Source organism: Phyllostomus hastatus, unplaced genomic scaffold (assembly GCF_019186645.2).
Source record: "Phyllostomus hastatus isolate PE091 unplaced genomic scaffold, TTU_PhHast_1.1 phas_contig_244, whole genome shotgun sequence".
NCBI classification, from domain to species: domain Eukaryota; kingdom Metazoa; phylum Chordata; class Mammalia; order Chiroptera; family Phyllostomidae; genus Phyllostomus; species Phyllostomus hastatus.
In genome coordinates this window covers 1,028,775-1,050,844 of record NW_025333796.1, presented here as the reverse complement: position 1 = coordinate 1,050,844, position 22,070 = coordinate 1,028,775, and the positions used below count along the sequence as shown (strand labels likewise).

General features: G+C 54.5%; 1 protein-coding gene across 1 annotated transcript in view; it reads left to right on the top strand.

Annotated features, from left to right (window-relative positions):
- KMT2C (lysine methyltransferase 2C) overlaps positions 1-22,070 on the top strand; it is a 206,699-nt gene that overhangs the window by 154,130 nt on the left and 30,499 nt on the right. Inside the window, 15 exon segments of the mRNA XM_045837738.1 lie at positions 1,191-1,371; positions 4,206-4,310; positions 5,608-5,745; positions 5,924-5,956; positions 6,047-6,172; positions 7,690-7,822; positions 8,037-8,251; positions 9,399-9,472; positions 10,096-10,278; positions 10,672-12,501; positions 12,926-13,084; positions 13,086-13,210; positions 15,428-17,235; positions 18,312-18,423; positions 21,483-21,561. Of these exon segments, the coding sequence (XP_045693694.1) occupies positions 1,191-1,371; positions 4,206-4,310; positions 5,608-5,745; positions 5,924-5,956; positions 6,047-6,172; positions 7,690-7,822; positions 8,037-8,251; positions 9,399-9,472; positions 10,096-10,278; positions 10,672-12,501; positions 12,926-13,084; positions 13,086-13,210; positions 15,428-17,235; positions 18,312-18,423; positions 21,483-21,561 (5,301 nt within the window).

Below are 22,070 nucleotides of genomic sequence, written 5' to 3'. Positions count from 1 at the left end.
AAGACCTCACAAACCAGCCCCCCTACCCCTTTTCTGTCCAAAGTTAGCTTTGTTCACAGTCTAGTTTCTCCATTTGTAACTTTTTAATTATGATTTATCTTTTCTCAGTCCAAATAGTTTGGGTTTGTGCTTTATGTTCAGCTGGGCACACACTTAACTTGCTTTTTTAAAGTCTGTGCTTTAGAGCCTTTCTTTGACATCATAGCTCTACATCCTTTTTAGAAATTGCTGTGCTGCATGGGTGTCTATAATTTGTTTAGTTCTGTGTGTTCTGATGGACCTCAAGGCAGGTCTCAGTTCTGGGCATTAGACACACTCCAGTGAACCCTTTCCGCGTGTGCGTCTTTGGTGAGAAGAGCGCACTCCGTGCTGACAAGTGCTGCAGAGTTGCCTTCTGCACAGGGTCCCTGTTGCAGGCAGACCGCAGCGCAGAAACCAGGCTGGGCCCGAGTTGCTGGGTCAAAGAGGGAGTGGGAGGGTGGGTTCCCAGGTGTTCCCTTTGGTCCTCTTTGTCTGTCCCTGAGCCGTCAGGAGCCCAGCGTGGCACCCAGTCTCTGGTGTAGAGACCGTTCGTCGAGGTGGAGAAGTGTTCATGGGGGGAGTGGGGGGCCGCCAGAAGCACAGGAGAGACGTGGATTTGTGTGCGCAGTGAGATGGAAACGGCTCTGAAACCCCTTGCAGACTCGCAGTGTGTTTGAGTCAACCCGAGGTTGCCGATCTGTCTGAGGTTTGTACTCATTAAAGCTGTAGATCCAGCCTTCCTGCTGTCCTCTGCAGGTAATCTATAAATAATAATAATATTCGTGAAGCTTGAGTGTTTCTTGTAATGTGAATTAGGTGCCAGTAGTGTTGTGAATGTATCAATCTTTAATTTTAATTGTAGCCTAATCTGGAATTACTGAATTATTATTCTGCTGTTAGAAACATATCAGACAAAAGTGTGTGGTATTGTTTGCATACTGTTATTTGTTCCTAGTGAAACTATGAAAAAGCTGTACTTTTAAAATAAAGGAAATCTGTATAAAAGAATTGACAGGATATTTCTCTGTTGTTTATATATTTCTATATTCAGTTTCTGTGTTCTTAAATACCAAGCTCATTTCTGCCTTCTTGTCAAAAATGGTGACAGAATTTCTATTGTCATTTTAGAATTTTCTAAGTCATTTTTATATGTGCTTATTTTTATCTAGGAAGCTTTCTTTGGAAAAGATCTTCTAGATACAAGTAGACAAAACAAGCTAAGTTTAGATAATCTACCAGAAGACACAGCTCCGCTTCCGTATAAAACAAACATGAACGCACACTTCTTGGATCCTTCCTTAGACCCACTGCTCAGCTCGTCCTCCACTCCAGCAAAACCTGGGGCGCATGGTATGTGGACTCTTCCTTCTCATGTGCCATTCCTCTGCCTTGAGTTAGACCTTCGAAATGCTTTCAGTTTGGCCTCCTGCATTTTTAAGTTCGCATTATTGAACTGTAACTTGTATCCAGTAAATGTGGCTGTTTTAAGTAGACAGGTCTGTAATATTTGCCGAACAAATTTGTGTAACTGCCACCAGAGTTGCAAAGGAAAATGTTAGGCTTACACTTAGCTGACTGGGGCAGTGTAAGGGAGTTCAGTTTGGCCATCAGTTACAAATATAATAATCTTCAAACTAAGTAAGGTAGAGATTTGTTACCTATGCAACCCAGAAACATAGAAGCGGACGACAGGAATGCCGCGGTGGGGTCTGGCTGGCAGGCTGCGGAGAAGTGAAACCCATCGCCATGGATCGGTTTCCACCACCCACAGTTTGGGCCGGTGTGCTCTGTCAGAGGCAGGAGGTGGTCCCACGGCCATGTGGGTCACTTGCCAGCACCTATATCCCTGGGACGTGATGAAGCTCAGAGATGTCCCCAAATACTGCCGCTTGTCCCCCTGCGGAATTGCCCCGATTGAGACTGCAGCCCTGGATGTGGCGGACACGGGGCCTGGTTAGCACTGGAGCGAGGTCTGTGGGCTGCACGTGGGTGTGAACACGTGTGAGCACACTGGCGTCAGCAGGCCCCAGCAGCCTCGCCGGTCGGGGGTGTGGGTGGGAGCTGGGACCACGGGGCCTGTCCCCAGGTCCAGGTGTCTGTCTCACTGACCACCAGGAAGTAACGTTCTCCTGACACGCTCCCTTCCTGCCCGTTGCTCAGTTACTTTTATGAGCTCGGTCTGGAAGACCCTCTTAGGCAGTCTTCCACCGAAAGACGATTCACTGCGTGATCATTGCAGCTTTATTAACTTGGCCTTTTCCCGAGTGGAAAGGTAGGCTTTGGGCTTTGACCTGAACTTCTTGGCAGCACTGGAGGCCCTTTTGGCACCCATGTGCATGTGCACGCCCAGTTGTCCACTCTCATCCCCGAGCTGTGCTCCGGTGGGTGGGCACTGGCAGCGTGAGGTGCGTCTCCCTTCACCCCACCTCTCTCGGCCACGCCACCACCGTGTGCACATGATGTGGAGAGGAGGAGGGCCTGCGGGGCCATCACTGGGCACCCTTACTGTGAAATGTCAGGATCTCCTTGTGAAAATCACGCTTAGCCGCTTAAAGACTCCATGGGAAGTTCTTTGCGCCTGAGGTGGTGTTGTGAGGAAGAGACCTGTGACGGGGCCGAAGCCGCACAGAGACAGGAAGCACGGCACCCTACGCTGTTCTCCACCCAGCGGCCGGAGACGGGGTAGCGATGAAGCCAGACAGGAGGAGCGGAATGAGAGAAACATTTCGAAGCGTAAATGTAACGTTCTTAGCGGTTGAAGCATTCTGTGGCATTTATAATGAGACCTTTACAAGTAATGACTCTTCCATTCTTTTTTTACATTTCGTTCAACGTGGCCCATGACATCAGTTTTAATAATTTGTTGGCAAGGTATAAACTCTGTTCAGGTAAGGAGAAGCTTTTTAAACAGTCTTTTACAAAACGTTATCATTTGGGTGTGAAGTTCCACAAATTTAAAACAAGCACGCTCACAGGAGATCACCCCTGAAGGAATTATCCAGGATTTTTTCTTTCAAGTGTACTGGTGTCTAGAGAATACATTATTGAAATAATTGTGTACCTCTTGAAACTTGCGAATATTTGGGCACATACAATTTGTATTCCCTTTCAATTGGAAAAGTTACATTTTTGTCTGTGTACAAACTCTATTTGGAAAGTATGTGTTTAACAGGACAAGACTGTTTGTCCCATAAGCCTATCCTCCCCGATGTCAATGACTGGTGGAGTTGTTAAAGCCGAAGTATTCTTCTGCTCGTCAGGTTGGACGCCTCGAGGGCCCTCCTTGACCTGTCACCCTCTCACACTCCACACGTATTGCACCCGCACGTTCCCCTCTGCTCACGCCCCCTCCTGCCCCCCACAGTGCTGGCGCGGCCAGCTCTCACGGGGCTCCCGGCTGCCAGTCTTGCCCGCAGCCCCGCCTTGTTCTGTACCTGACGCCCCCGCCCGCCATTCCTGCAGAGCCGTGACCAGCACACGGGCTCCCTGCGCTAGCTAGACCCAGCCCGCGCCTGCCTGTGGGCTTCCCACGCCCTGTCTTCCTCGTGTGGTCAGGCGCTCCGGAAGGGCTTCCCTGGCCACTCACCCCGACGCGGCGCCCCGTTCTCAGCTCCAGTCCTCCCTGCCTTTCAACGTCTGGGCGGCGCTCGCCCCGTCCTGCCTGGCCCCTCTGGGGGCGCTCTGCGCGGGCCTGTGCTGCCGGTCAGCCCTGCCTGCACTGCCGGCGGCCGGCGCGGGCCTGCTGCCGGGCTCCCAGACCTGGCTGGGTCTGCCACACGTCGGCCACGCGCAAGTCCGTGACGGGATCGGGCGCCAGAGGCATCCGGGCCACGCGGCAGGGGGCCCCGGCGACACGTTTGTTCCCGTGTTGTGTTTGTCCTCCGTGCTTTTGTTTCCCAGTTCTGTTTCACAGATGCCGTTTTCTCCGGGCATTTCCCTGCTCTGTCCTCATGGTATTTTATTTCACTTTTACTGGCTGTACGTCTCTAACGTTTTATTCGAAACACTGGAGTGCCTTTCGTGTGAAAAAGCCTCCAGAAGTAATGACCTTACTTTGTCGCCGTTCTGGCAGCTAGTGTCTGCTGCACTCGGGGCTGTCGGACACGGTCGGGCGCGTGAGGCTGTTTTGGAATTGAACATCTGTGGAAACACCGAGGCACTGACAATGTGTTTGCTGTGTTCAGGTGCTGCTGACGACCCCTTGGCTGACATATCTGAAGTCCTAAACACGGAGGATGACATTCTGGGGATCATTTCGGACGACCTTGCGAAATCGGTTGATCACTCAGGTATATTGAAGGCTCTTGGCCCTGTGTCTGTTTCAGGGCATGGGGGTGGGGGGGGGGGTTGTTTCCAATCTGGTCTTCGCTGGAAACGGAGGAGAAACGGTTGTGTCGTTATCGAAGTCGCCATGGACCCGGATCTGCCGCGCACTCCTGCTCTGGGGTGGGGCAGGGGCGAGTTATAGGTCCCTTCTGTTCTCTTTCCGACGGTGCCGCGTGGAAGGGTTTCGGCCCTGAAGTCCTGCCGTGTCTGGTTTCTTCTGTTCGCCCTGTCCCTCGCTTCCCGCACCCCCCCCCGGTAACCTCCCATTTTACCTGGTTTGGGTCTTGTGGGTCTTGACTCCTGCACTTCCCAGGGTGACAGATCACCTTTTCCGTTGGGTAAGACCCTGCGCAGTGGGCGAGGGCTGACTAGAGGAGTCTTTCTCTCTTCGTGGCTTCAGCCCGGCGGGCCTGTGGGTGTGTGCGCGTCTGTCCTCAGGCCAGCGTGTCACAGCCACACGCGGCTTCCCTGAGTGCGTGCGTACGTGCATGCCACAAGAGCCTGCGACAGCTGTGCTGGGTCGGGGTGACTCCCAGTAGTTTCTTGTTGTTTTTAAATGAGCGGTTTTATTTTTATTAGTATGTTAAGTACAATGTTACGAAGTTAGTGTGTACTGTAAGGTGAAATAGAGCAGGCCGCATCGTACTTTTTGATGCTGGAGATACTGAGAAAGCACGGTGAAGAAGTGAGACCACGTTTAAGAGTGGCATTGCTTTAAATAGAACGCGTTGTATCATCAGCACAACCTGGGTTTTGTGTGCTGGCCGCCGAGTGCTCCAAAACTGTGACCTCCAGCTGAAATTGTGCACGAGGATAATGTGTGCTGAATGTTGGTGAAGAATGTCAGAGCTTTTCCTGGCTTTCCATGGGCTGTGTCCCTCCTGCCCCACGCGCTGCAGTCAGACTCAACATCTGGCGCCAGCGTCGCCCAGACAGCTGTGGTCTGTGGGGTGAGGCTCCTGCCTTAGTGATGTGCTTATTTTTGTGGGAATTGGCACTTTAGAGCCACAAGTGTTCTTTCATTCCTCAGGAGGGATACTTATTGTGATTGAACTATCACTTTAAGTGGCACCTAGGCTACAAACAGATGGTGCCTAATTGTTACTAATTTTGACGGTCCAGATTGATGTAAGAACCCTGACTAATTCAGGGATGCAGACTATTCATTGCTTGGTTTTAATCGTGTGTTAATGCAGATGAGCAGTGTTGCACACTCGGCCGGCGTGCTCCCTTTCTAATGTCTTCCCCTCGCTCCTCCAGCCGGAATGGACATGGGCCCCGTTGCTGACGACCCGTCCTCCCTGCCTCAGCCGCCCGCCAGCCAGAGTTCACGGCCGCTCAGTGAGGAGCAGCTGGACGGGATCCTGAGTCCTGAGCTAGACAAAATGGTCACAGATGGTAAAGTGTTTGCCCCACACCTAGGCTTTCTGAAAACTTGAGTAAATATGATTTTCAAAGATTTCTGCATGCTTGCTTGCAATTTGTGTCCTGTTCGAATGATTTCTGTGCATGCTACTTTGTATCTGTATAGCAAAAGGGCAATTGGTAACATTTCTGTGTCTTTATTCCATCCTAGGGGCAATTCTTGGAAAGCTATATAAAATTCCAGGTAATTGTATTCTGATTTTGTCGTTCACGAAAGTGGCGTTCCCCGCGTGGCTGGAACAGACTCTAACCGTGTCGCCGTCACACCCCCTAGAGCTCGGAGGGAAGGACGTGGAGGACTTGTTCACCGCCGTGCTCAGCCCTGTGACCGCCCCGCCAGCCGCGCTGGCACAGCCTCCCCCGCCCCCCGCACCGCCACTGATGCCCGTGCACAGCCAGGGTATGTCACCTGGAGGCGTCGCCCGAGTGTGGGTCTGCTGTGTGTATGTGCGCGTGCCTGTGTTCACTAGAGCAGACTCGGCCCTGAGCCTTAGCAGGGACACATGCAGACGGGTAGGAGAAAGCCCTCCTCCATGCTGATGGGAAAGCGCTCCAGTCCGCGTTCCTCTCGGCCACCCCCCCACCTCCCAGACAGGCCCCTGGAGCCTGTGCTCCGTGAGTGGCCAGGGTCTCCTGCTCACAGTATCGGCAGTGGGGACCACGCTGCGGGGCCCCCCGTGCCCTCCGCACGCACGTGTCTGCTCACCTGCGTGCGGACTCCTTGCACACGTGTTGGGAGAACTACGTCCCCCCTCACCTGGGCGCCGTGTGCGCGTCGCTCTGGCCTCGGTCCACGGCCGTGCCCACACCCACCCCGTGCCAGAGGCACTCCTCACTGTGAGGACAGGGGCCTCTTTGCTTCGGTCGGTTTTCTGCTCCCGTCTGGTAACCAGCTGCCAGATGCGTTTCAGGCGCTGACCTGTCCCTGTTTCTGACAGCCTAGAGTGAAGGGCTGTGGGGGGAGACGGGGCGAGGGCCGCAGGTTGGGGTCCCCGGTTCCCCCCTGGAAAAGGGCCCTTCTCTGTGTCCGGGTCATCGCCTCTGTGTCGTGACAGTGTGCTGAGCTGGGTGACGGACAGTGTCCTGAACTCTTCACTGTCCTGCACGAGTGCTGAAGTATATCAGCGATCCAGTGTGACCTTGACTCTCAATTTTGTGTACACATGAAAAGTTCCATAATGTTCATAATTAAAATACTGTAGTTTCCACCAGTTCAGCCTTGAAACATAAATGCGCCTTGATTTTGGCTGGACTGAACATTTCCCATGCGTGTCCTTGGTGGTTAAGAACTCTTCAGTGTTTCTCTCAACATAAACACAGGATCAGTCTCCCTGTTTTCTGAAACCGAAAGGGTGTATTGTAGAAATCAAGTCAGTCAAAGATGTATTCCTTCATAAAGGCTTTACAATCATTACTCAGATCTCCTCGCTGTGCAGCCTCATTCCAGTGTTAACGAGGAGGTGGTTTTTTTTGCTCGGTGCTTACTGTACTTTGCCATGTATAATGTGTACCTTTTCATCCAAGTTTTTGAGGGAAAAGTAAGGATGCCATCATACTTGGGTAATACTAATTCCGTATGTTTATAAATGTTTACAATTTTTTTCATGCTAATGCATTGGAGTTGTAACTCTGGAAAGCAACAAGAATAGCCGTATGCAGAATAATACCCTGGAACACGATAACCGGTTTGCAGACTGCGCACACGCACTGGTCCCACTCTGCCATGACGGGGGGGACGGCATTATGGAGACTGCATTTTAAAATACATGACTAATCGCCCTTAAGCACCGTTTTGCAGATTAATATTGAGATAAAATCTAACTTGATTGAATAGCATTACAAGTTTTTATTTAGAAATCTCTGTTGCTTTTTATGTTTATGAACAGTATGCAAACTGAATGACTGTTTTCTCCTAAGATGTGTTTTCACGGATGCCGCTCATGAACGGCCTCATCGGACCCAGCCCTCACCTCCCACACAGCCCTCTGCCTGCTGGAGGCGGACTGGGGGCGTTCTCGGCCATGCCCCCGTCCCCTTACCCCGATGCCAGGTACTGCGCGCCCTCCCCTCCCGTGGGCACGGAAGGGACCTTTGTCACAGGCCTGTCAGCACACTGCTGTGTGTGGCCTTACTATACAATATGTTCACTGTGACGTTTGCTAAAATTCATGGGACATTCAGTCGTTTCGCCCAACAGGTTTTAATGAGCTGGTACTTGAAGGTTACTTTATGCTTACAAAGTGACGTCGTATGTTGTTTGCCAGAGATAAAGGTGCAGCATTTCATCCATTGGCGAGTGACCCCAACAGCTCATGGGGCTCAGCGGCGCCCCCTGTGGAAGGGGAGGGCGACACCCTGTCGAACGCCCAGAGGAGCACCCTCAAGTGGGAGAAGGAGGAGGCCCTGGGCGCGATGGCCACCGTGGCGCCGGTGCTGTACACAAACATCAATTTCCCCGGCCTGAAGGACGAGTTCCCGGGTGAGTCCTGGCCGGGTGGCCGCAGCGGGGACAGCCGCTCCCTCGTGACTGTGAGACGGTGCTTGTCTCTCTGTCTGGGCTCTTCTCCCTGCTGTCCAGAGCCTGTGTGGCATGTTCACCCCGGGCGGCCATGCAGCGGGCAGTTCCCCTGGACCCTGGAAACATCTTCGTTTCCTCAGTCCCAGGCCCCGGGCCATTGGCCTCGTCCCGAGAGCGAAGATAAATGAATGGGTGAAGCCCTTGTGGCATGTGGTTCATTGCACGTGCAGACCCGAGGCCACCTTTCCGGCAGGAGGAGCCGGCGTCTCAGAGCAGGGCGAGCTCCCGTGGTGTTTCTTCAGCACCCAATTTCTCGGTGGCCTTTGCCCTCTCTGCCGCCCCTCCGCTCCTCTTCCTTTCCTCTAACGTGGAGCACACGGTTTCTCCCCTGACCACGAACTGTCCCCCTCACCCAAGCGTCTTTCATGCTGTCGCGACACCGAGTTCTGCAGGAGCGGCTCGGAAGTGTTTACTGCTCCGGGTCTGGGCGACGCTCGTCGACAGTGACGCTGACTTCCTTGTGGTCAAAATGAAAGCTCCCTCCTGAGCACAGATACCTTACAGAACTTTCAGCCTTGCTCCCGGCAACAGCTTTATGGCTGAGGGAGTTTATCCTACAGGGTCCGGCAGAAGTAAGGCCTGCTTGAATGTGGTTCGTAGGCTAATAATATGGGTGTAATAATGTATGGTTTTAATGTAAATGTTTCACCTAAAACATCATGTGGTGTGTTGCATTTGACACTGCTATGTTACAGAATTAATTGCTTATGATCTCGTAATAAAAGGTGTTGTAATAAGCAGGGGCGTTATTTGTGCCGGACCCTCTATTTGGCTTACATTGATCTTGGCTGCTTAGTCCCTTCGATTTAAAACTGTCCTAACTCTACACGTGAGGTTGGTAGTAAGGCAACAAACACTTTTTTCAGAAAATACTGTGTTGGTCTGCTGTGCTCTGTGACCTTGGTACTGCTCAGAGAACCTAATGTGGGGCCACTCGTCTGCGACAGTGCGGCCAAGGAAAGTTTAACCGTCGGGGGTCCGTCAGCCCTTCCCCATGACCCGTCCCCGCCGGGGCGCTGACGCGCGTGCGTGCCTCCTTGCCTTGCAGACTGGACCACCAGGGTGAAGCAGATCGCGAAGCTGTGGAGGAAAGCCAGTTCGCAGGAGAGGGCGCCATACGTGGTACTGAACACAGCCCTGCGCGCGTCGTGTCTCTGAGCGTGACACCCGAGCCGCGCTTCTTCGCCCCGGGGCGACAGAAAGGTCTCCCGTGGCGGAAGCGTGTTCGTACTCGCGCAGCTGGCGAACAGCTGCGTGTCCGCCGCGACTCCCTCACCCTCCGTGTCTGAGTGGGACGTGGGACGCGTCTGTAAGCCGGCCGTCGGGGCCGGGGGCCGAAGGCTGGACACAGTTGTCCTGGGGGCGGTCGGGGTCGTTCCGCCTCAGGACGGCCGTGCGTCTTCCCAAGGGCGCAGCGCTCGGAGGCCGCGTTGGCGTGCCCCCGTTTCTTCTCACGGTAGGCTGCTTTTGTCCGGAGTTCAGTAGAAAACCGCCCTGCGACTACGAAGAGGCACACGAGGCGGAGGGAGCAGGGGGCAGCATCTTCCATCTCCTCCTCCTCCTCCTCCCTCGCCCGAGGGGCTGTGTGGGCTGAAGGGTTGTACCTCATTCAGCGTGGCCTTTCCTTGCTCTTCTGTGATAAAGCGCAGCATTGTTTTATTTTTATTTCTTAGAAATAAGTTTTAATAAATAAGTAAATTTATTTCTTATTACACAGAGATGATTTTCTTGCGCTGTTTTCTCAGCAAAAAGCCAGAGACAACCGGGCCGCGCTACGCATCAACAAAGTGCAGATGTCCAACGACTCCCTGCGGCGGCAGCAGCACCCGGACGGCGCCGACCCCGGCGCGCGGGCTGACGCGGAGCTCTTCAAGGACCCCTTGAAGCAGAGGGAGTCGGAGCACGAGCAGGAGTGGAAGTTCCGGCAGGTTAGTGGGGCGCTCTGTTTTGTAGTGATTAGTTCTCGACACTGCCTTTCTGCTTGAAGAGAGCTGGTCGTGTCATTTGAGAACGTAGGTCTTGCGAGAACATACACGTTTGGTTGCAAATAAACATTCCTTTCTTGGTGAGATGCATGCAAGTTGCCTTGGGTGTTTCTGGAGATGCTGGAGTAGGTGGTACGTGACTGTGGGCGTGAGTGAGCCCGGGGGACACCGTCGCCTCTTCGGGAGGGTCTCGCTCACACGGGTGTGCCGTGGTCGTGGAGGCCTCAGGCAGATCAGTTCCCCACAGAACGAAGAATTCGTTTCGAGAGAGAGCCAACCGCCTGTCCCCGTACGTTCTTCCTTTACCACACGCTCGCTTCTTTCTAAACCCAACAGCAAATGCGCCAGAAGAGCAAGCAGCAGGCGAAGATCGAGGCCTCCCAGAAGCTGGAGCAGGTGAAGAGCGAGCAGCAGCAGCTGCAGCAGTCGGGGGCGCAGGCGCTGCTGGCGCCGCCCGGCCCAGACACGCCGAGCAGCGGCGTGCAGAGCCCCTCGACCCCGCAGCCCGGCGGTGGGAACATGTCCCCGGCTCAGTCCTTCCACAAGGACCTGTTCGCAAAGCCGCACCCCGGGACCCCCACTTCTGCGCCTGCGGACGACGTGTTTGTGAAGCCGCAGGCCCCGCCCCCTCCGGCAGCCCCCTCCCGGGCGCCCCTCCAGGAGAGTCTGCCCCAGCCACAGCCGCCCCTGCCACAGGCCTTCTCGCCTGGGTCTGCCAACTCCCGGCCGCCGTCCCCGATGGACCCCTACGCAAAAATGGTCGGCACTCCAAGACCAGCTCCGGGGGGCCACGGCCTGTCCAGGAGAAACTCTGCGGGCCTAGCGGAGAGCTGTGCGCCCCCGCCCTCGGGACCAAGGCCCACTCCGGTGAGCGAGGGCGCGGCCGGTCGGCCGTCTCCCGTCAGAGAGTCCTGCTCTTCTTCCGGGACCGGCGGCGATCCTTACGCAAAGCCCCCAGACACACCCCGGCCTGTGCTGGCAGAGCCGTTCCCCAAACCCTTGGGCCTGCCCCGCTCTCCGGTCGTTTCGGAACAAGCCGCCAGAGGCCCTCTAGCAGCTGCGACCAGTGACCACTTCCCGAAGCCGTCCCCTCGGGCAGACTCGTTCCACAGGCAGCGGGTCCCTGACCCGTATGCCCGGCCTGGGCTGACGCCTGCACCTCTGGACGGTGGTCCTGGACCTTTTAAGACTCCGATGCAGCCACCTCCCCCCTCCCAGGACCCTTTCGGGCCCGGGCTGCAGGCTCCCAGGCGCCTGCCCGTGGACCCGTACGAAAGGCCCGCTCTGACACCCAGGCCTGCAGATGGCTTCTCGCAGAGCCAGCCCAGTGATCCGTACAGCCAGCCGCCCCTCACCCCACACCCGGCGATGACGGAGGCTTTCGCCCACCCCGCCAGGGCCTTTCCCCAGCCCGCGGGCACGTTGAGGCCGGCATCTCAGGACCCGTACTCCCAGCCCTCAGGACCACCTCGCTCCAACCCAGACCCTTATTCTCAGCCCCCCGGCACTCCCCGGCCCCCCTCGATCGATCCGTACAGTCAGCAGCCACCCACCCCGAGGCCACCGACACAGGCAGACTTATTCGTTACACCCGCCACAGCTCCGAGGCATTCGGACCCCTATGCTCACCCTCCTGGGACACCGAGACCTGGTGTTTCTGTTTTCTACTCTCAGCCACCAGCAGCACCCCGGCCGAGGGGGTCGGAGGGGTTCGCTCGGTCCTCAGTGACGAGACCCGTCCTCATGCCGAGTCAGGACGCCTTCCTGCAGGCGGCGCAGGGCCGCGGCTCAGCCTTAGTGGGCCCTGTGGGGAGGCCCCCGGATGCCTGTCCCCAGACTCCCGGGCCGCCCGGGACGGGCCTCGCAGACACCTTTAGCCGCGTCTCCCCGTCTGCTGCTCGGGATCCCTATGACCAGCCCCCCATGACCCCGAGGTCTCAGGCTGACGCTTTTGGGACAAGTCCAGTTGCTCCTGATGCTGCCGACCAGCCTCGGCCCGGGTCCGAGGGGAACTTCAGTGCTCCTCCCAGCACCCCCATGAACTCTCAAGGCCCGCAGTTTCCCAGTGTCTCCCAGCTTCCTGGACCGGCACCCACCTCGGGAGTCCCCGACTCACAGAGCGGCCCCGGCAGTGCGTCTCAGGTGGACACGGAGAAGCTGCGGCAGGTGAGCACAGCGCGCGCGCCCAGACGTTTCATGGCGCTAGTTTCTGCCCAGGAGTTAGTGTCAGGAGTTACAGTGTATCTTCTACTGAGAGCTCTTAACACTGCAAACAAGAAGAGCGAAAGTGGTAGAATTAACACCAGTTCAGTTGCAGTATTCCAAGTGTACTTCTAGTGTTGATGGATTTTTAGGGGCATTCTTGTTTAGGAAAGGTTTCGGGTTTTGTGATAGTTGCTGGGCAAGGGAAAGACCCCAAATAATCAATTTGTTTCATAACCTGTTGAACAGGGAAGTGTAAATAGTGCTTCATCACAGTTTAAAACATGAAGGTATTTTAAACGTTACCTTAGTCACGTGTTGGGAGTGACAGGATTTAGAAAGCCATTCGTGAGCAGGAATCCCAGTGACTTTAGTTTCTTTCCTCCAGCGGCAGAAGTTACGGGAAATGATCCTGCAGCAGCAGCAGCAGAAGAAGATGGCAGGTCGGCAGGAGAAGCCCCAGGACCCGGCTGCCATGCCTCACCCCCTGCAGCACTGGCAGCCTGAGGGCATGCGCCCAGCTTTCACCCGGCCGCCGCCCCCCTACCCCTGGGAGCCTCCGTACGCCAGCTGTCCCGCCCATGGGGCCTCGGTACCCCGTCTTCCCAAAAGACCCACGCGGGCCCTACGCCCCCGATGCTACTGGTATGGGGATCCGACCTCACGGATTCAGGTAATGCTTCTCATTTCATGCCACACTTACACTGCTGTTGGAAGGGACCGGGCAGGGGACATTTCTGCTAAGAAGTTGTTACTGCCTTTACTCCTTAGTCCCCTTGAGATACAGCCAGTGTCATGTCCACTAATAACAGGGATATTTTTTAAAACACTGAGTTTTTGTTTAGATTGGAAAATATTTAAAAATTAATAATTGGAAAAGTGGGTAACAGTCAAGTTGATGGGCATCTTGGCTGGTGCAGCTGCGGGCAGATCAGAAATGCCTTTAACTTACAGGAAGTTTTACTTCGTAGGAATTTACAGACACAAACACATTCAGGGTTATTCTTTTAACCACTGGTTATAAAAGCAAAAAGGTATAAATTACTTAAATCCTCATCTGCAATAATACATACTATCGATGGCTAACACTGATTGCATTGTTCTGTGCATTTAGGATGATTTATCTCCAGAAATCTTTACATGGGCTCCGTTACATTCGTTTTAGAAGTTGAAGGCATAAAATTCAGGAGAAAGTGGGTGTACATATTACGGTACATCTGTGTTGTAAAGTACAAGTTGGCCGTGAAAAATGTGATGCTTTAATAATTGATGAGAAAGAGCTTTTTGACTTACTGGGTTGGAAATATAGATTATAAACAATACAATTTTATTTGCGTGAAACTGCAGAAACAATTAGGTAAATGTCTTGAATGGTATCCAGCAGGTTAGCATCAGAAAACTGGAGTTGACATTTTACACTGTGTGTTTTTCTGTTGGTGGGTTGTTTTTTTTTTTTTTTACATTGAATAATTTTTTATAATAGAAAAATACCCCCCAAAATGCCATTTTCATTTAAACATTTTTTTCTTTTTGGAAACAACGTCCTCATTTCCTTCCCTTGCCGTGAGAAAAAAGACTTGTTGGTTTGAGACCGTCCGGGCGCCTGGGGTGCCTGGGGAGGGCCGAGACGAGTCACGTAGAAACGAGAGGGAGCGAGTCACGTAGAAACGAGAGGGAGCAGGAGACAGCCCTTCCCCCACGCACAGCGCGATGTGCGTCCCGCTGGGGCTGTAGCGCTGAGCCCGGGGCACTCTGGGAAAACGCGCTCGGCCTGGCTGCCCGCGGGATGGCCTGGCTGCCCGCGGGACGGCAGACGGCTCCTCGCCGCACCCTGTCCCAAACCCCACCTGTTTCTCAGCTGGACTTCGTGCAGATAATTTTCTCAAACAACTTTAAAGTTCTGGGGTTTTTTACCTTTAAAAGCTCTGAAGGCTCTAGGTACCCCTTCTGTTAGTAAGCGTTGGCTCTGTCCGGGTCACATCACAGCCACACCCCTCAGATCTCTGGAGGGGGACCACCACATCCAGTCAGAGCGTGCTGTGGCGTGAGGAATGGGAATCCTCTCTCCGGGTTTCTGTTTTATTCTGCATAGTGGACATTCTGGAGATTGCGCACTGAAAGGATGTGTTCTTTCAGGAACTCTTCATGATGAGATAGCCTGGTAAAGTTAATGGTTTGTTGTTGTTGGTTTTTTTTTTCCTTAAGATTTTATTTATTTTTAGAGAGAGGGGAAGGTAGGGGAGAGAAACGTCAGTGTGTGGTTGTCTCTCATACGCTGCTCCTGGGGACCTGGCCTGCAGCCCAGGCAGGTGTCCTGACTAGGAATCGAACCGGCGCCCCTTTGGTTCAAAGGCCAGGACTTGATCCTCTGAGCCACACCAGCCAGCGCTCATTTGCTAGACCTCGCAGTTAATACCTGTTGGTCTTCGTGTCTTACTGCCCCCCGTCTTCATCCCTTTCAGACAGACAGGCTAGTCTCCCTGGCGACACAGAGTCCTGTCAGACTTAGCACAATTCGCAGGGTTGCCCCCTTCACTCAAGGCCCCTCCAAATCAGCCCCCTGCACAGAAGCCCCTGACTGTAGAGGGGGAAGCGGACTCGCGCGCAGCCCCAGCAGTGCGAGGCTTCTTCTGGAATGGTTGGCTCCGCCTGCTTAGCGGCCGTTCCTGCGTCTTCGTTTACGGGGCTCATTATGGGCACGTAGCCAAGTGTCCTTGCGTGTGGATAGTTTACCAGTGCTTTCTATTTGTGATTGTTTTCTTTGCTACCTCGTGGTATGTAGCAACATTTGTATCTGAGTGTAATCCAAAACTTTCTCATTTTCTCAAGGTAACTCTAAATGTAACATAACACAAATGTAATGTTAACTACCTGCTTTTCTTTCTCCCAGATTTGGGTTTCCAGGAGGGGGTCACACCCCCCTGTCTGGGCAGGAGCGCTTCCTCATGCCCCCTCAGCAGGTGCCCGGACCTGGCGTCCCTCCGCAGCTGAGAAGGTCCATGTCCGCAGACGTGCCCAGGCCCGTGGGCGGCCCGCAGACGAGCGGCCCCGTGGGACTCCCGCAGCACTTCCCCCCGCAGAGCCTGCCCGTGCAGCAGCACAACATCCTGGGCCAGGCGTTCATCGAGCTGAGACACAGGGCCCCCGACGGGAGGCCCCGGCTGCCCTTCCCCGTCCCTCCCGGCGGCGCGCTGGAGGGCCCCCCGGCCCCGAGGCACGGGGCCTTCATGCCCCGGCCGGACCTGCCGGGCCCCAGACACGCCGACCCCCTGAGACGGCCTCCCCCAGGTCCACCTCATCAGCTGCCTGTGCATCCCAGCCTGGACCAGGTGCCGCCGCCTCACCCGGAGCAAGGGCATCCTGCCCACTCGTCCGTGGTCGTGAGGTCCCTGAGTCATCCCTTAGGCGGCGAATTTCCTGAGACCCCTCTGTCCACATCCGCACCAGCTGAAACGCCATCTGGTAGTCTGCACGTCGCTGCCCAGCCTTCGGACGGTCTTGAGGAAAAACTGGACTCCGACGACCCCTCTGTAAAAGAACTAGACGTGAAAGACCTGGAGGGGGTTGAAGTCAAAGACTTGGATGACGAAGACCTCGAGAACTTAAATCTGGATGCGGAGGACGGCAAGGGTGACGACCTGGACACGCTCGGCAACCTGGAGACGAACGACCCCCACCTGGACGACCTGCTGCGGTCGGGGGAGTTCGACATCATCGCCTACACGGACCCGGAGCTGGACCTCGGGGGCAAGAAGAGCGTGTTCAACGAGGAGCTCGACCTCAGCGTCCCCATGGAGGACAGGCTGGACAGTCAGTGTGTGTCCACCGAACCGAAAAGCAAGGAGCAGGAAGGTGGCACCGGGGCTCCTTCTGACACACGCTCTCCGTGGAAAAAACCCACCGTTGCTGGCGACATCAAAACCGAAGTCCCATCCCCACCTTCCGAAGGGGAAGCCAGGTGTGAACGTGGGAGCGGCGACACGGGCAGAGGTCCCGCCGACACCCCCTGCTCCCAGGCTGCCGCTCGCACGGACGGCGGCGACGGGGCGGACGCGGCTGCTCTGCAGTCCTGCGAGGCGGAGCTCCTGGACAGGAGGCCTCCGCTGGACGCCGCGGCCCCCGGCTCCGGCGCTGCCCTCGGGCCCCCCCAGCTGCCTGCTGAAGACACGGTGGGCTCCTGTGGCGTGACAGGGTCCGCTCCAGTCCTCTCTAGTTTACTTGCTAACGAAAAATCGGAGGGCTCGGACCTGAGGCCGCTGGGGTCTCCCCCACCAGCCTTGCCTGCCTCCCCCTCCAGCCACGTGTCCAGTCTGCCGCCTCCCCTCATGACACCGCCCGGCCCCCTTCTGGACAGTGCCGTGAGTTCCAATGTGACAGTGGTCCCGCGGGTAAACCATGCTTTTCCTCAGGGCGTGCAGGTCAACCCAGGCTTCCTCCAGGGCCCGTCAGCAGTTAACCACGGTTTCGGGACAGGAAAACCTGCCAGTCAAGCCGTGCCTCTTCCGAGTCAGCCCGGCCCGCAGCCGCTGATGGTGCCCCCCGCGCTCGCCCAGCAGGGCCGCGAGAGGCCCCTGCTCCTGGAGGAGCAGCCCCTGCTTCTGCAGGACCTCCTGGACCAGGAGAGGCAGGAGCAGCAGCAGCAGCGGCAGATGCAGGCCATGATCCGGCAGCGGTCGGAGCCCTTCTTCCCCAACGTCGGTAGGGCGGCCTCGGGTGCCGGGGGTCGGTCGTGGTGGTCACTGGGAGGGGCGGCGCGCGCGCGTGTGTGTGTGGTTTCGGGGTTCACGTTCCATGGGCTAGAGCACCAAGGGCCCCATTCCTGTTCCTCCTGCAACCGTACCATGAGAGTGGTTAGGTGTGGTAGATTCCTCCCAGGTGCATCCAGAGGCCCAGCACGCTTGGTGTTCCCGAGTCTGTTCGTGGTGGTGTTCAGAGGAAACAAGCATCTCCTTTGGCGGGGGGGGGGTCGTCCTTGTTTCCGGGTCCTTGACTTTAAAGACGTTATAATAGAAATACACTTCGTAATCCTATTTGCTACAGCAAATGTTTGGCAATTTTTTGTTATAGAAAGCTATTTAACTTCTAGTAGCTTACTAATCTGGGGGGAGCGGTAACTCACAAATTGACAGTGCAGCAAAATTGCCCAAGTGCCTGTGATGGCAAGAACCAGCCCCCAGAAGATGCAGGTCTGACGACACTCTCCTCCAGGCGGGGACACTGACATTCTCTTCTCCACGCTACCAGTTCCACCACCCGGCCATGTCTCACTCACGCAGAGGTCTTTTCTCAGCAGCCTGTCCTTACTGCAAGGATATGTCCTCAAGAAATTGGTGTGTTTTTCTCTTGAGGTGTGGTAACTGGTTTAGTGGAACTCCTTAGTATTGGAAATAACTGCAGGTTCTTACTGCGTTACCATTGCTAAAGAAGCAGCTCTGATTAGCATGTGAACGTTTGGGTGGAAAGGAGTTCCACTGCTTTGGATTATTGCTGCAATTCCCCGTGTATTTGACAAGCTTCTTGTTTTTGTTCTTGCGGGCTCAGGTATTATAGCCTGCTTCAGTTACTGCTCACTGAGATGCACGAAAATCAGGCTGCGGTTCTTAGGGTCTCGTGATCCCTTACCTGGTTCTGGAAGTCTGTAAGAGTGGTTGTTAAATAATGGTGAAGTAGAGTCTGTAGATACTATATAGCGTTCGTGATGGTTACATCACCTCTAAGTGTAATTTGAACCAAGTACTGGGAATCAATAACTCTGAGATATATTTCTTCTCTAGATTTCGATGCAATCACAGACCCTATCATGAAAGCAAAAATGGTGGCCCTCAAAGGCATCAACAGGGTGATGGCGCAGAGCAGCCTGGGCATGCCACCCATGGTCATGAGCAGGTAGGCGGGACACTGTTCATTTCTCCTTCGTGTCAGGAAGCATGTGGGGTTGTTGCTGGTTCCTGCAAAGAATACATACCGACTGACAAACCCGTACGATGGGGGACCCACCAGGAAGCAGAATTACCCTCTGGAGGGTGGGCCCCTTGTGGGACAGGCTTCCCCCACTGGGTGGGTGTTCTGGGAGCCCATCCGCATCCATGTGCCATATGGCCTACTTGTGAGGGGCTGAGTTGGGCCTCCAGATTGATTTGTGAGGATTCTTTCAAGGCACTTGCCCGTTCCGTGATGGGTGATTCACCAGTGCTCCTGCCCACCCTCCCTGTTCACCTGCTCTCCCCCTGAGTAACCTTTTTTGGTTTTCCTGGATGAAAAAAGTCCTTAAAGGGAAGTGTTTTGCTGACAAGTAAATTCCGGGTTTTGTCAGTCCCCCTTGTAGGAGTGAATGGCACTTACATTTGTTGTGATGTCATCTGCAGGTGATCACATGTGAGAGTTTAATTTCCATAATAAGGGTAAACATAATAAAATACCACAGGGAGGTTTGGAAGATTGACTCGATCAGTCAGGAAGTCCAAAGTGTTTTAAATGTCGTAAAAACTGTTCTGTATTAAGATAATAGTTCATTTAAGTCTTTGAATATTATTTATTCCATCAAAGGGGGAACAACATAAAGAAAAATGTGGAACATTTCAGTAAAGGTAGTAAGACTCTAAAATAAATGCCCCCAAATGAAATTTGAATCAGAAAAAGTGTCATAAGGAGTAGAGAAGAGGACATTTGAAAGTTGGCAGTAGGAGAATTTGTACGCCTTTTCACTGTTAGCAGAAAAATGGAAATTGCGTGTTACAGAAGACTGTGAGAGTTGTTGGGCTGTAAGAATTTCTAGAGTTGGGGTGTTTATGCCCCCTCAGGAGTATTAATAACCTCAGGGGCAGTATGTTCAGTTCTGATCATAGACCACCCTCAGAGTTAATGTGGTGGCGGTTTTCTTCTTAATGCACGTTGGTTTACTGTGACGCAGACCGACCGAATCAGACTGCCTGCAGACGGTGCTGGTCCGTCTGTGTCCAGCCAGCACGGGAATGGTTGGCTGTTAGGTAGATAGCTGTTGGGTAACCTCCGGCAGTAGGGAGGGGTTGAGCCTCATTATCTTGTTGGAAAACCTGGTATGTGCCCTGCTTGGCATAGCTCAGTGGATTGAGCGCAGGCTGTGAACCAAAGTGTCGCGGTTCAATTCCCAGTCAGGGCACATGCCTGGGTTGCAGGCCATGACCCCCAGCAACTGCACATTGATGTTTCTCTCTCTCTCTCTCTCTCTCTCTCTTTCTTCCTCCCTTCCCTCTCTAAAACTAAATAAAAAACAATACTCATAACACTTAATTAGAAGTTTAAAAAAAGAAAAAAAAGAAAACCTGGTGTGTAAAGCAGACTTCCGGAAGTGAATGTACAGTCCACATGAATTTGGCGCTCTCCCTCCTGGGACCATGCCTGGGTCTTTGCTCCCCACCCCGTCCTCCCACGGGCGCACGTGTCCTAAATCCTAAGGGACCCACGAGACTTGAGCCAGTGCAAGAGGGCAGCAGCAGGTCCTGGATGGACGCCCTGACCCCTTCCCCAAGGCCTTCCATCACAAACCTGCCCTTGTTTCAGTGTCCCCAGCTTTAACAAATGGACTCTCAAGTTTAAAAAAGAAAAAAAAAACAACTGTACGACTCTAGTAATCGTGAGACTCCCTATAAATCAGGGACCCGAAAGGTTGAGTTCATCTGCCGAGATGGCCTGGAGGTGGGCCAGGCGGCACTGCTGAGCGCAGGGCAGAGCCGGCGGCCCCGCGTGGTCCGCACGGCTTCTCCTGCGCAGGGCCCCTTCCGCGTCGTGGCGTTCTGACGCTCCAGTGAGGTCTCCGCTCTTCTTCCCAGAGCGTTTTCGGCGCAAATCCGAAAACAGTGTTGCGAAGGAAGTCAGTTACACTCAAAACGTGGTTATTTAAAACGTGGTGTATGTGCTTCTTAATAAATTTAGCCGTAGGTTTAATGACTACATAACTTTAAAGACATAATGAAGCTAAATGTTCCATATTCAGTGTGTGCGGCAGCAGCGTTTGGTGGGAGAGTGACGTAAGTTCTGCCGGCGGCAAAGGCGTGGCCCTGCTAGTGAGACTGCGGTTTGCTGTCTAAAGTCGGAGTAGAGGGCAGTCAGGCCGGACCCCGTTCAGCACTCCGTGTGCAGGACGGGCCGCAGACTCAGAACCCCTGCTGGTCCAGCAGCACACCTCTGCGGTCGGGGAGACACGAGCGAGGCGCGTGTGGGCCTGTGCCCACTGCTCTCCGGGGCGTTGGCGGGGCGGAGGTGGCCATCCCGCGGAGCCTAGCCGGGGAGACGCCGATGGCGGGGGTGGGCGGGGCGGCCTGCGGGTGGAGAGACCTTCCCAGCCTGGGCTGCAGGGGCAGGGGCGTCGGTGCACGAGGTGCTGGCCACGTGTTTTCAACCGTACAGACTTGTTGTTGCTCAGCGACCGACTGTTACTTGAACGTCCGATGCAGAAGTGTGCCAAAATGCGTGACACCTCCTACTTGGGGGAGACAGCTTTACTTCCTACAGCACAAAATAGCTCAGTTCTCAGTTCATTATTATTTTTATGTTTTTAGGTCAGAAAAGGCAGTTTTAAGATAAAGATTGGGAGAAATAATTTTCTTAGTGTGTAATAAAACCGTTTTCCTCACTAGATTGTGTTTGATTCAAAAGACGAATTCATTTTATTTTAAGGTACAGTGAAGCGCATAACGGAGAAGAAAACAACCCTGGCACGGCCCAGCCAGTGTGCCACGGCCCCCGGGGCACCGAGGGGTGGGGAGCGGGGAGCAGCGTGATCTCCGACGCTTCCTTCTACCCGGAGTCGAACTTGGCCGGGGATGGGGCGGGGCGGTGCGGTGGGGTGTGGGAGGGCGAGGACGTGGGCCTGACTCCTTCTGCCCTGGAAGAGAACGTGCTTCACAGCGTGAAGTAGCTGGAGCTCCGAACGCTCGTCACCTGACGCCTGGTGCTTCTGCCCACAGGTTCCCCTTCGTGGGCCAGTCGGCGCCCGGGGCTCAGACGGGTGAAGGCCAGACCCTCCTGCCTCAGGTCGCGCCGCAGGTATCGTGCCCCGCCCCTCCGACGCGCGCTTCTCTCCGCCCGGCCTCTTCCACAGGGCGGGGCCGCTTCTAGCAGTAATGGGAGCCTTAGACACCGGCTCAGCAGAAACAGGTTTTCCTGCCAGTTTTTAAGGAGAGGACCGAGGCAGGGCAACCATGGACAGCAGTTTCTGAACAGGAACTCTGTGTTTAAGGGTAGGGAATCAGAGGGAGGGAGACCAAAGTAAAGGTGTAGGGTTTTGGGTGTTACTTTTGTCCAGCTTCAGCTCCACAAAGATGTTTTCACATCCTGTATTTTGGAGGCAAAGCTGTTAAAAACAGTAGAAATATGGAGTATAATTACTCTGTTTCGGTGAAGTCACGTTCTGCTGTCTGTTCCTTGGAATGACGCAGTAGTTTGAATACTCACCGTTCCGAACACTCCGCTGTGAGTGTGTGAACATTCACGTGCTCGGTGTCGGGCAGTGTCAGGGCAAGCAGAGCCGCCCGCCCCGTCCAGCGTCCGCCCGG